This window comes from Silurus aristotelis (assembly GCF_946808225.1).
Source record: "Silurus aristotelis genome assembly, chromosome: 14".
In the NCBI taxonomy this organism is placed as follows: Eukaryota; Metazoa; Chordata; class Actinopteri; order Siluriformes; family Siluridae; genus Silurus; species Silurus aristotelis.
Window position 1 is genome coordinate 3016146 of NC_139587.1, and position 12707 is coordinate 3028852.

The 12707-nt window shown below is 36.0% G+C and overlaps 1 protein-coding gene across 2 annotated transcripts in view; it reads right to left on the minus strand.

The window, feature by feature from the left end:
• The window catches only part of LOC310736326 (integrin alpha-6-like), a gene marked incomplete at its 5' end in the record, with an annotated part of 36781 nt that extends 28300 nt beyond the window's left edge, over positions 1 to 8481 (minus strand). Inside the window, 16 exons of one of the 2 annotated variants that reach the window (XM_083559769.1) lie at positions 12 to 95; positions 375 to 531; positions 695 to 804; positions 897 to 1046; positions 1287 to 1432; positions 2403 to 2467; positions 2599 to 2688; positions 2787 to 2914; positions 2995 to 3089; positions 3203 to 3408; positions 4702 to 4918; positions 6232 to 6342; positions 6653 to 6878; positions 7134 to 7222; positions 7299 to 7426; positions 8300 to 8481. In XM_083559769.1, the coding sequence (XP_083415895.1) occupies positions 12 to 95; positions 375 to 531; positions 695 to 804; positions 897 to 1046; positions 1287 to 1432; positions 2403 to 2467; positions 2599 to 2688; positions 2787 to 2914; positions 2995 to 3089; positions 3203 to 3408; positions 4702 to 4918; positions 6232 to 6342; positions 6653 to 6878; positions 7134 to 7222; positions 7299 to 7426; positions 8300 to 8481 (2184 nt within the window). The remainder of the gene's footprint in view (positions 1 to 11; positions 96 to 374; positions 532 to 694; positions 805 to 896; positions 1047 to 1286; positions 1433 to 2402; positions 2468 to 2598; positions 2689 to 2786; positions 2915 to 2994; positions 3090 to 3202; positions 3409 to 4701; positions 4919 to 6231; positions 6343 to 6652; positions 6879 to 7133; positions 7223 to 7298; positions 7427 to 8299) is intronic. The other variant, XM_083559770.1, reaches the window with a different exon arrangement.
• Positions 8482 to 12707: the final 4226 nt, after the last annotated feature.

The following is a 12707-nucleotide window of genomic DNA, read 5'->3' on the forward strand; positions in this document are numbered from 1 at the left end:
GTTCAGATTACCTCTGCATTTCTCCTGAAAGGATTTCCAAGATCACATTCGGCTCTGGTTTTAGTTCCGTCCACGTCACATTGCACGTTCAGTTCCTGTAGGAAACACACCTAAGTGATTTATTTGATTTAATTGAGAGATAAAAACGTTAAACATTTCAACACATAGAATAGGGAACACTTTTGGGAGTGACAGTTATAGAAAAATACTCTATAGAAAAAAACTCTATTGAAAAATAGGAGAAGTTTTTAATAAAAAATTCACCATTAAAAACAGTCCATTCTGGTCCACACTGATGTCCTCCATCTCTAATCAGCATTAATATTTGACTCTTTTTCATTTAAAATTGGGTTATGTTTCATTTTATGACTTACACTGTCTTCTTTGAGGACGACCGACGATAAAGGAAGAGATTCTGGAAATTTCGCCACCAGTTGAGCGAGATGAGCGTCATCTCCATGCTGATTGGTTACGGTGATCTCCAGAGCCGTGTTCCCAGCACCGGGGGAGATCACTGCCACTCCATCCTCCCTTTAATATACACAACAACATGGAGACGATTATGAGGTGTCTCTTATTAAGGGAACGATTTCCTTAAAAAGTGCAAAAAGAGGATTTTTATTTTACATATAATGAAAATCATATTTTTGATCAAAATAAAAACATTATAACTGCCTCACGACAGTGCGGTCACCTGGCTAGTGGTGAACACGAGTCCTGGTGTTTGTTGCAGAAGCTGTACTGCAGCTGCAGGTTACTCTGACAGATATTATCGCTTCCACAGTCAGGATTCAAAAACATGAACTGAAAATGTACGAAAGTTTCATTAGAAAAAACTTGAATGCTGTGTTCTAATCATGATTTTTTTAAAAGGTTAAAAGTCTGCTAACACACACTTTGGCTGTGCTTTTCTGAGGCTGGAGATCATTGAGTGCTGGTTGGAGAGCAGGTAAAGAGCTTCGGCTGAGGGTTTGAGGAGGACTGCTCTGTGGCAGAGATACTGACATGCTGACTGGGATTTCTGTAAGCTTGTTCTCAGTGTTGGCCTGAAGGAAGAGAAAATTAAATTGGAAAAAACACGAATTATCCATTTTCTACATTTCATACAATATTTTTAGCTTATTTGAAGTTCAGTTAGGTACAGGATGATATGAGAAGATTCTTTAGCTCAATGTTGAGTGTCATAACATTTTAAATCAGGACTGAAACACACCAAAATCTGAAAAATATAAATTGTTTTGAAGATTTCCACAAAAAATGGAAAGGAAAGGCAGAAAGATTAGTACCCGGAGCCGGAGGCGGCTTTGCACACATTGTTTTTGACCCGGTTTCTGGAGCACAATGTTTCCTTTATGATTGTTCTGGAAAATGACACGTGACTGATGACCATCCTGAACCCACTGATCATCAGCATTCAGCTTATATAGAATCTCTGCAGGATCACACAGAGGAAATCATAAGGCTTATAAAACAAATCAAGAAGAATGGATTTATAAAATAGTATTATTTCTTTACTCATTCTTGGGCTTCATATGTTTCATCCAAAAATGTGCCGTGAAGCTTAATAAAGCTGTGCGTGAAGGTTTTCTTATCCCGGGTTCACACTGTGCGATTTTTCATAGTAATTTCCATTGTTGATGGTCAGACTGTATGATCATGTTCCCAGTGTCACACTGTGGGATCTCAGTTTTTCATAATATCTGACTGTACGACAGTCAAAAACTGACACACACAAGAAAAAGACTCTTCCGAAGTTTTACATAATCAATCCGTAACGTTCAAACCCACGTTCTCTCGCTAATGGTGGCCAGAAACAAACAAAAACAATCTGTATCTCTATTGATTTTTAGTTTGACAGTCATGTAGGAGAATCACACTTCAGGAAAGAGTTTAAAACCTTCTGACACTGCCAGAATTTCTTCAGAAGAAATGATCGCAATTGGCATTAACTGGCTACAAACCGAGTCAAGTTTATTTTTATTGCGTTTTTTACAACAGACATTGACTCAAAGCAGCTTTACAGAATTTAACAGTGAAGGTAAACGAGGTGTGTTTATCACTGATGAGCAGCCATGGTGACTGTGACCAGGAAAAACTCCCTTAGATGTTATGAGGAAGAAACCTTGAGAGGAACCAGACTCAAAAGGGGAACCCATCCTCATTTGGGTGACATCAAGAGTGTGATTATAGTCTTTAAACAATACAGAACACTGGAGAGTGAGAACTAACATGAGCACTGGAGTGTAAGATTATGAGAAATGACCAGTGAAGACTACAGATTTTAGTCTAGAATTAGAGGAATCAAAGTCGCACAGTGTGTCCCTGGCTTTAGACTAAACAGGGAACCAAAAATGTTTTATTAAATGAAATTAGGTTTTAAAATTAAACAATATTTTACTCACGCAGTCTGGGGTTATACGTCTCTGGATAGGTCGTGTAAGAGAAGCAGGATTCAGCTGTTATCATGCTGAAAGGTTTAAAGGTGTACATTCAGTAAAAAAAAAAAAAAAAAAAAAACACAAACACAAACACAAGTGCTTCCAAATTCCAAAAAGTCCAAAATAAAGATTACAAATTGGAACAATGCTTTTCGCTCACCAGTGACCTTTCTGGCAGTCTTTTTCCTGGAAGTTCACTTCACTGGGTGCTAATGTCAAGGATTTCTCAATGCTAATTACTGGTTTAGACCTTAAACAGAAAATTATTACAAAATACTTTTTCATAAAACAAGCCATTTATGCAGGATAAAGGATGTGTGTGAATGATATCTGAAGCTTGTGTATTACCTGTAGACAAGGACGGTGTCAGAAAGTGAGCCCACGGCTAAGTCTGGGTAGCCGTTACCGTCTATATCCATGTTTGCGGCCAGGGAATAACCAAACAGCTTAATTTGATGGGGTTTACCCTGTAATACCTACATAAATATATTATAGATTACTGTTGGTCTCTGCATGAACAAGCCAACTTCTATCTGAATACATAGTTTTTACTTACTTGGTTCTCTTTTTGTAAAAAGTGCCCGGTTTTGCCGAGGTAAACGTACACTGCTCCATCACCATCGTTATCGTAAGGTGCTCCAACTGCAAAATCTGTCAAAAGCAAGCATAGTAAATTATAATGACTTAAATAAACACAACGGTCAACAATGTCTCACTGAGTCTGGCATGAGGATGAGTGTCTTAGTGCATTTTCTGATGCAAACCGTTGTATCCATCTTGATTGATGTCCCCAATATTTGCCACCGCTAGTCCAAACATGGAGTCTTTGTTGCCGATAAGAACGTCTGGCTGTAATCTGTCCCAGTTTTGCCCGTCTCGGCGGTTTATGTAGACGTAAACAGCGCCTCCGGTTCCTGCCTCCATGTCCGTTGATGAGTACTGAGGAGCACCAACCACAATATCGTCCCATCTGGTAAAGCAACCAGCAGAAAGGTGTTTAGTGTCGTAAAACTGTGATTGCCAGTCAACATTTTCTTTTACAATAACCTCCACTCTTGTGGGAAGATGTTCCACTAGATTTTGTGGAGATTTGTTCTTATTCAGACACAAGGGTGTTAGTAAAATGAGGTATTGATGTAGGTGAGGTGAGGAGGTCTTGGGCATCCACATTCAACCCAAAGGTGTTCAGTAGGGTTGGAGCTCAATAGCAGGAGATCTTCCAAATCAACCCATGGAGAGCAGATCTTCGTAGAGTGGGTTTTGTGCACAGGGGTATTATCATGATGGAACAGGTTCAGATTTACTAGTTTAAGCGAAAGGAAAATGTAATACCACGAAATGCATCCAAAGACAATTGTGTTCTTTGAATAATGTAGTAGCAGTTTGGGGAAGCAGCATATCTGGTTGGGACGTGAGGAAAATCTGGTGTCCCAATACATTTGTCCAGACAGATAGATACTTAAACTATATTTATTAAGAATAAAAAAAAGGGGTTGTTACTGCTAGAAGAAATCTCTGAAGAAATAAAAGGGAAAAATGCTTGTTTTGTCAGCTGTGCAAAGAGGATCAAGTTAAAGAGGTAAGAAGAGGTTTAAAGGAGCCCAAGATTCATTAAAAGATTTAGGAAGAGTTTTAAAGAGATTAACAATTTATGGTTATTTAGCTCTTTTCTCCATGTGAGTAATTTCTTTCTGGCAATAGTGAGGACTTTAATTTTGGTGAGATGTTGAAGAATAGTTTTGCGTAGTCAGTTGTTTTACAGGCATGCCCAGTTCTGTTCATGAATATTTCACTCAAGCAGGATAAATCCATGAAATTCATCACATAACATACTTTTACCAGCAAAAAACACTATAGAAACAAATTACACAGCAAATATTCATTCATTTCATCCTTTTTCATTCATTCATTTTCTTCCGCTTATCCGTAATTCGGGTCGCGGGGGCAGCAGTCTAAGCAGGCCCCCGCCTTCGACTGCTGCCCAATCCTCACAGCACCGTCCCTTACGGTCCCTCCTGCAGGTGGTGAGCCCACGGGAAGGCGGCCCCACGTCATATTGGGAAATATTTTGAGTGGAATTTTTATGCATCATTTGAATGTGTACTCACGTCAGAAGGTCTTTTTGGATCTCTATCATTAATAAAAATATACTTTGCTAGGAATTAAGATGTATGAGTCACCAACCATAATAATGAAGTAAATAAGAACCCGACATGCTAGAGCAAGTCTTCTGAGTACCGATCTCTTGCTCTAGACATCTTACCCGTCTGCATTGAGGTCCAATACAGTCAACGAGTACCCGAAAGAAGATGCCAGACCCGGGCCTTGGAGAACGTGAGCTATACGTAGACTTCTCTGATCCTCCACAGCTTCAGGATATAAGAACAAAACCTCACCACTGAGATTGGAACGTGGTGCTCCTGCGACTATGACCTGCTCTCCTTTTTTAAGAAGATTCACTCCAGAGTCCAAAGAAAAACCTGGAAAAGTGCAAGAGATGAAAGAACAATATGCCAATATGTTCTATGGCTGTAATTATGATACTGTGGATGAGATATCATAGATTACGTGTCATTATAATAGTGGCACTATGATTGCTAGGACACTATGGGTGATCACAATTAATGACACAAGGAAAGTTATGCATATTCAGAATCAGGTTACACACATGCTTAAATATGTCTTTTGGGCTCCCAATTTAGATTATGCATCTAAACAGCTGTCTTTGTTTACAAGCACTTTAAATCCCCCAAACATTAGGTGGGATTGAAAATGTGGACTGAAAAAGAAATCATGCCAAATGTATTGCAATTCAACATAAAAGTTATGATATATATTAATGAAGCGTATGAAGTATTCTTCTTTCTGGACCTGCCTGATTCTCATCAAAGATAGAACTATAATAAATGGTCATTTGGTGTCACAACACAGAACTTGTTTTCTGTAAAGCTGCTTTGAGACAATGTCTGTTGTGAAAAGCGCTATACAAATAAACTTGACTTGACTTGAACTTGACATGGTAATTCACTTTTGATTATGGTTCCTATCAAGGTATCTTCCATATAACCTCTCAGGGAGATTTTTAATGACCCATTGGTCTGCTCATAAGAGATAAACCTTTAAGGATTGATATAAATGTGAAAATTTAATTCGATTTATTTCTGTAAAGCTTCTTTATGTAATACACTTTTATTGAATTGCAGTTTATAATTCTAGTATAAGACTAAAAATAGTCTTGTATATTGCCAATAGAGGTCAACCGATACATTGTTGTTTGTTTGTTTTGTTTTTTGATTAATCAACACCGATAGTTAATTGCCTGAACGATCGCCTATCGGCAAAAATCCATACCGATAGTTTTTCTGGGTTGCGTTATACAGTACGAGAGCGGCCTCTAGAGGTGAATTACTGACACCACATATTGTTTATTTTAAATGTCTTTTTTTCTACTTTGGATGTAACTGTTTTTATTTATTTTTATGTAACTGTTTTTATTTATTTTGAGTGATATGTATTTTATTTTTCTCTATATATTAATATAATTCATGTATTTCTTTAGCACATTTTTATGATTAAGCACTTTTTTTATTTGTAATTTTTGTAATAAAGTACAGTCTTATTTTACATCAAATGTTTGTTTTTTAAAACAATAATCATTTAAAAAACTATTGGTTTTGGTTATTTGCAATCGATTATCGGGTTTCAGTTAAATTAATTAATCGGGTATCTGGAAAATGTATTATTTTTTTATTTTTATTTTTTTGACAACCAATAAAAGTCATTGCCATCTCACCTAAATAGCTGCTGAGGGTCAGAGGAATGCGCCATTCATTAAACGCATTCTGGTCTCCGGTTTCATAGGAATCCAGAAGAAAGTTTTCAATAGGCTCCATGCGGACAGTACCTTAGAGTCAGGAGGTGAATATAATTTCTTGTTTGCATCAAGGAAGTCAAACAAACTGTTAAAAATGTCTGACATAAAGAGTTATTGAAGAATAATGTAACCACACCTTGTTTAAAAGCCAGTTAAAATAGACAGAGATAAGAAAAGTCTGTAAAAATATTACACAATTTCATGAAATTGTCGCTGTTGTACTACAACATTTTGTACTTTAAGAGTGTATAGTAACCTTTGGCAGAAGAATAATAATAATGTAATAATAACATTTTATGGCCAAATCTTCTAGATGCATAAAATCCCATCTGTGGTGTACCTTTCCAGTCGTATGCACCAGGCCCTGAAAACACAATGTAGTTCTTGTCTTTGGTAAAAGCTGCAGAGACGCCCTGCTGGCAGTAACCAAACAGGTCCTTGTCTTTGGGCCGATTGCGGCAGAAGGTCCTCGTGTCTTCAACGACCAAGTTCTGTTCCAAGATGAAGCATCTGCCCAGTACCAGTTGATTTTCATGTATCCACTGCTGGTAGCGGTGAGCGCAAACCTAAATGGATGAATTCCAACTAAATTCATCAGGACTCAATATTAAGATGATGGATTTTCTTTATTAATTACATTTCTATGTATTGTGCAATACAATATTTAAAAGATTGTTGTACATAATAAAAACAGGAGACGATTTGTCTATTTTATTTTACCTGATACTGCTTTCAACAGGTCTGAGATCCAATTTGTAAATTTCATCTCTGTTATTAACGGAAAACTGAGTGTAATTATTACTGTGTTTGGATTAACTCACCACCACTTTTCCTCCTGGACCCTGGCTTTTCACATTCACTCCCATCCACTGGTTTTCCCGATGGTCTAATCCCTGTCCTGGTTTTGAATCTGTCAATGTGTTATAAATAGTAAGAAGGATGGATATAAATCAGAATATTAATTTAGATGGGAGAATAAAACCGACCTTCAGTGTCTACAGGAATCCGTTCACAGTCGTCACTCTTCGTTGTGATTTTACAGCGATACAGACCTCCGGTTATGTTGGCTTTCTGCATGGGTAAGGCTTTCGCATGTGGCGCACCAACCAGCAAGCTGAGGTCAGACATGTTTTGTTTGTTATGACAACAATGTAGTATAATTATTAAATTGATTGATAATAAACCTAGAGCCTCTGGACGCTTCCTGGAAGCCTGTGTAAGCATCATGGGGAATAAGCCCAGGAAACTTGGAGGCACAAGGTTGTGACACCCTGGACTAAGTGCCAAAATACTGCTGGGCACAATCTTACGCACATTGGAAAATGCCAATTAGCCTACAATGCATCGTCTTTTTACCGGGGGATGAAACCGGAGTGTCCAAAAGAAACAACTATAGCATGGGGAGAAAATGCAAACTCCAAATGTACAGGAAGTAGGCAAGATTCAAACCCCCAAAGTCAGAGGTGCAGGGTAAAGAATTGAGCCACTGTGCCCCTGTAGCTGTGGAAGAAAAATTCTGAATTTTATATATATATATATATATATATATATATATATATATATATATATATATATATATATATATATATATATATATATATATATATATATATATATATATATATATATATATATATAAAGCATGCCTTTAGGGGGAGTGAGTTTAAATACATCATATTAAAGCTGTAACAGAAATGTTCATTATTACCGAAAACTAATTCTGTAAAGATATAACACATTTCTCTGGAAATTTTTTGGTGCATAAAGTTATATTGTATTTACAACATTATTTGCATCTTAACAAACGCAGTTCAACTCTTCTGAATCCTTCTGATAATGGAGAAACATCTTCAAAACCAGAAAATGTCTTCACCATTCAGCAGGCAAGCAGCAGCAGATGATTGTTGATATACTGTATACACTGAATTTCAGGCATATTATCTCTCTGCTGATGTGGTGTTTTTGATTCCCATGGAAATGAACTCACAATTGCTGATCAGCAGGTTTGAGTTGATGGTGCATTGTAAGAGAAAATCCAAACAGACTCCCAGCATCTCCTCTTTTCCTCAGAACGTTGGTATTATCCAGGTTAAAAGCAGATACATGTTGTAGGTTCAGGCTACTGAAGAGCCACAGGGTTGTGATCAATGTTAGTCTCCATAGATCCATGGTTGTCCTACTCCAATTCAGTTCTTTTAGTTGTTTCTGATTATCCGTGTAGCTCAGAACGTGTTGGCAGTAACAAATGACATGACTACTGAATAGCAGGAGAGGTGTGGTGTGGTGTGGTGTGGTGTGGCTTTGCACTTCTCATACTAGTTCACTGGGTGTGTACAGACAGTGAACAATTGTATCTAAAGTAAGTAAATATTTAGCAGCTGCATGGAGATGTAATGATTTGCTCACTTTGACTGTTAATCATTTGTATTAGGGCTATGGTGGGGAGAGTGCATGTAATATCAGAGAGAGTGTGTCATTATTTAGCAAATTGATTGGCTTTAAAATTTAAAAAACAGATTTATTTACAGCACTGTAATTTATAGATTTTTAAATGAGGGACCACCATTATTGCTGTTTCCGAGGAACCGTTTGCATGATTAGGTTTAAATCTAGTCTGTATATTATTAGTGTTTTAATCTGCAGCTTTCTAATGATGAATAGTTCCTATAAACATGTCTGCTATTACCCAAATACCAACCTGGAATTAGAAGAATTAAGCCTGATTGATATGTTCATCTGTGGAAGAACTGGCTGTATGTACGCATGCCGAGTGCTTGGGCCTCTTATTTTACAGCTGGCAGACATATTTACTTTAAGTATCAGTAGTAGTATAATAGTTGCAGTAGTAATAATGTATGTTTTTCCATGCGATACACAGTCAAATTATTACCATTAATAGTTTTAATAATTATCACCATTATCGTTTAATTTATCCGAATGTGTTTTATTCTTAATTTCAATCTATAAATAATTATTTTAGAAATGTTGATACAAACACGCAACAAATGACTAAATGTTACGTTCTTTGAATTAGTTATTTGGAGATACAGAAAACAAATCCTATGTCAGTAGATGGCGCCAGTGTGGTGCAACAAAAGCTCATAGAATAAAACTCTTTATACATGAAGAGGAAGAAGCAAAACCTACCGCCTAATGACTACAAAAAGAGCCAGTGTGTGTGTGTGTGTGTGTGTGTGTGTGTGTGTGTGTGTGTGTGTGTGTGTGTGTGTGTGTGTGTGTGTGTGTGCAGTACTTTCCCTATATAGACCTCTAGATGATGGAGCTATATTAGGTGATCATGAAGGGTTACTCTGGGTTTATTCTGTAGTTACAGGGCGGTGCTGAAGCTTCAAGTCATGTCAGGGCAGATCTGTTTTATATTCTTCTTAGAATTTTTTTGTTTTTTCAGTAAGATGAATTGTCATGCCTTCAGGATTACAGTACAAGACAAAACATGTGTTACTCAAGTTTAAGAAATGAATATGGCACACACACACTTGGTATACAACATACAAACAGAACATGCATAAAGATATCATAGTGGATTGGTATATTTTGTGTATATATATTTGTATAACAATTAAACACGATGCGCGGAAAAGATTCAGGCCCTGATGTGTGGCGTAATGAAGTTTCGGTTACTACCCGGAAGTGGATGATCAACCAGTGAAAAGTACATCCAACATTAACAACATTAGTTCTCCTGTTATTAGGTTTTTCTAAACATAAATAAAGAAGGAATCAAGTTCACACAGAACTTTTCTTAAAAAAATGGCCCCCTGAGGATAAGAGCAGAACAAATAATTAAAGATCTTTGTGCCCTACGGCGACTCGGCAGCTGTTGAAAGAAAAAGTGTGAAGGGTTTGATCTGGTGGATTATAAGAAGCTCCACCCATAATCATCAAACCAGGAAGCAGGTTGTTGAGCTGCTGTTGGATCTCGACCTGATGTGCAGCAGGGGTGAGAATGTTTAGTGACTGTTCCTCACTTACACATGAACAGACATGTCGCAGTTAATATTCATATCAGTATAGATGTTGTGACAGTGTTAGTGTGTGTGTGCGTGCGTGCGTGTGTGTGTGTGTGTGTGTGTGTGTGTGTGTGTGTGTGTGTGTGTGTGTGTGTATATATATATATATATATATATATATATATATATATATATATATATATATATATATATATATATATATATATATATATATATGAGAAAGAGGGGAATTTTATACAGACACACATGCAAAATTTTAATGAATCATTATGTAGATGTAAAAATCCCAAAAAATCTTTTATAATTTTCACATATATTTTTTACACTTTATTTATTATTTTATTTATTACTTTTTAATTTATGAATTTATTTTTACGTACATTTGATAACACAATTACTTATAATACATTTTATCTGGTAAAAATTAATAAGGGAGTTAAAACTTTTGCACTCGGCCCTGTGATATTTGTTCACAGCTCTGACTCTCATAAGAAGCTGTTAACCATCACGGCTTTTGCACACACACACACACAGACCAGGTCTGGAAAGTTAAAGCTGAGAGTGGTGTGGAACATTCAGTGTGGTTTTTGCTCGCTGTACCTTCCTGTTTACCCGAGCAAACAGATTCATACCGCACAGTGAATACAACAAAAACAATATGCACACACTATATTATATTACACACAAATAATAGATTATTGAAAGCAGAATTTTATTAGAAATTTTGACTGATTTATCGTAATTAAGGATGTTATTAAAACACAATCTGTTTTACTGTCTTCCGTGTACTGTGAGTTTATTTTTCATTCGGATTTGGACATTTTTTATTATTGCAATGTACAAATATGTTGTTAATTCCATATGAAATGTGTTTAAAACACTAAGAATTTTGAATTGAGTTTAATGTGTGTTTGCTCCTTTTTTTAATTTCTTGTCTTTCACCAACAAATATGTACAGTTTACATCATTCAGACGATGCCCTTATCTAGAGCAATTTACATTTATCTCATTACATAGCTGGGATTTCAACTCAGTCTAGCTGCGATTTAAGACCAACATTTTTACCACTTTATATTTATTAAATTATTATTATCTTTTTTTTTTTTTTTTTTTTTAGAAAATGTGTATCCATTATGTCTCATCGATCTTTTTTTTTCATTCTATTGAAATTTCATTCATTTTATGTTATGCACAGAAATGCACAGTAACCCGCTGATAATTAGCTTTATATTTATGTATCTCAGTGTTTATAACGTGGATAATAATTAATTTTATAAATAAGGCGACACTTTGTTACAGAAAACTAATCAGGCAGTTAGTTACCTCGCAGAAGTACCTCCTGAGTGGGTTTAATTCTCTTTTATATTATTATTATTTGTTTATTTATTTTATTTATTTTTGTATTTTTTTATAAATTAAAAAACAGCACATTATAATTTTCTATCAATACATTTATATATAAAATAAATGTTCTTCAGACTTTCTGCATGTCAGAATATTTGATAATTTTGAGTAGCATCATTGGGACACTGAAGTGTGTATATATTTCATATCTGCCGGTTTACCCATTAATTGAGATTCGTGCTGCTGTGTGTTTAGTTTAGATTAAAGTGCAGGGTGAAATCTGGTGCTTTAGATCTCAGAAGTTACAATATTACACATCTATATTACGTCTATATAATGTTTCTAATTTTACATCATGTATCTTACGGAAAAAAAAATCAACGATGTGGATTGAGACAAACAAAAATAGCCACACATCCTGTGGAAAGTTTGCGAGGTGAGAAACTGATGGTGTTTCTGAGAAAAGCAACTCGGGCGGTCAAAGCGGCCTGCAGAGAAGAAACATTCAGATCTGCAGTGTGTGTGTGTGTGTGTGTGTGTGTGTGTGTGTGTGTGTGTGTGTGTGTGTGTGTGTGTGTGTGTGTGTGAAGCAGCAAAGAGACAAACAGGGCTACAAAACCACTACACACACTTTAAAACCACATGCAGCCAAGTGCACAAACACATGCACACACACACATACACACGTATGCAATCTATGTCTTGTACATACTAAAATAAATTATTGTAAAAAGATAAAAGATACAATATTCTGTGTCCAGTGCTGTTTATTATATTTCATGAATATTTATATGGATATTAAACGCATGCATTAACATTTATTTGATTCATTTATTAAATAATGTAAGAATATATATTTGTGCGTGTCTTTAACTATAATTCATAATTATAGCTCATTTCCAGAAAAGGTTTGAATTATAAATGTTTCTTTATGACATGAAATTTTGACTTTTTAATTTTTACGGTACTCAGATGCAGGGGGTGGAGGAAGTAAAATGAGAGAGAGAGAGAGAGAGAGAGAGAGAGAGAGAGAGAGAGAGAGAGAGAGAGAGAGAGAGA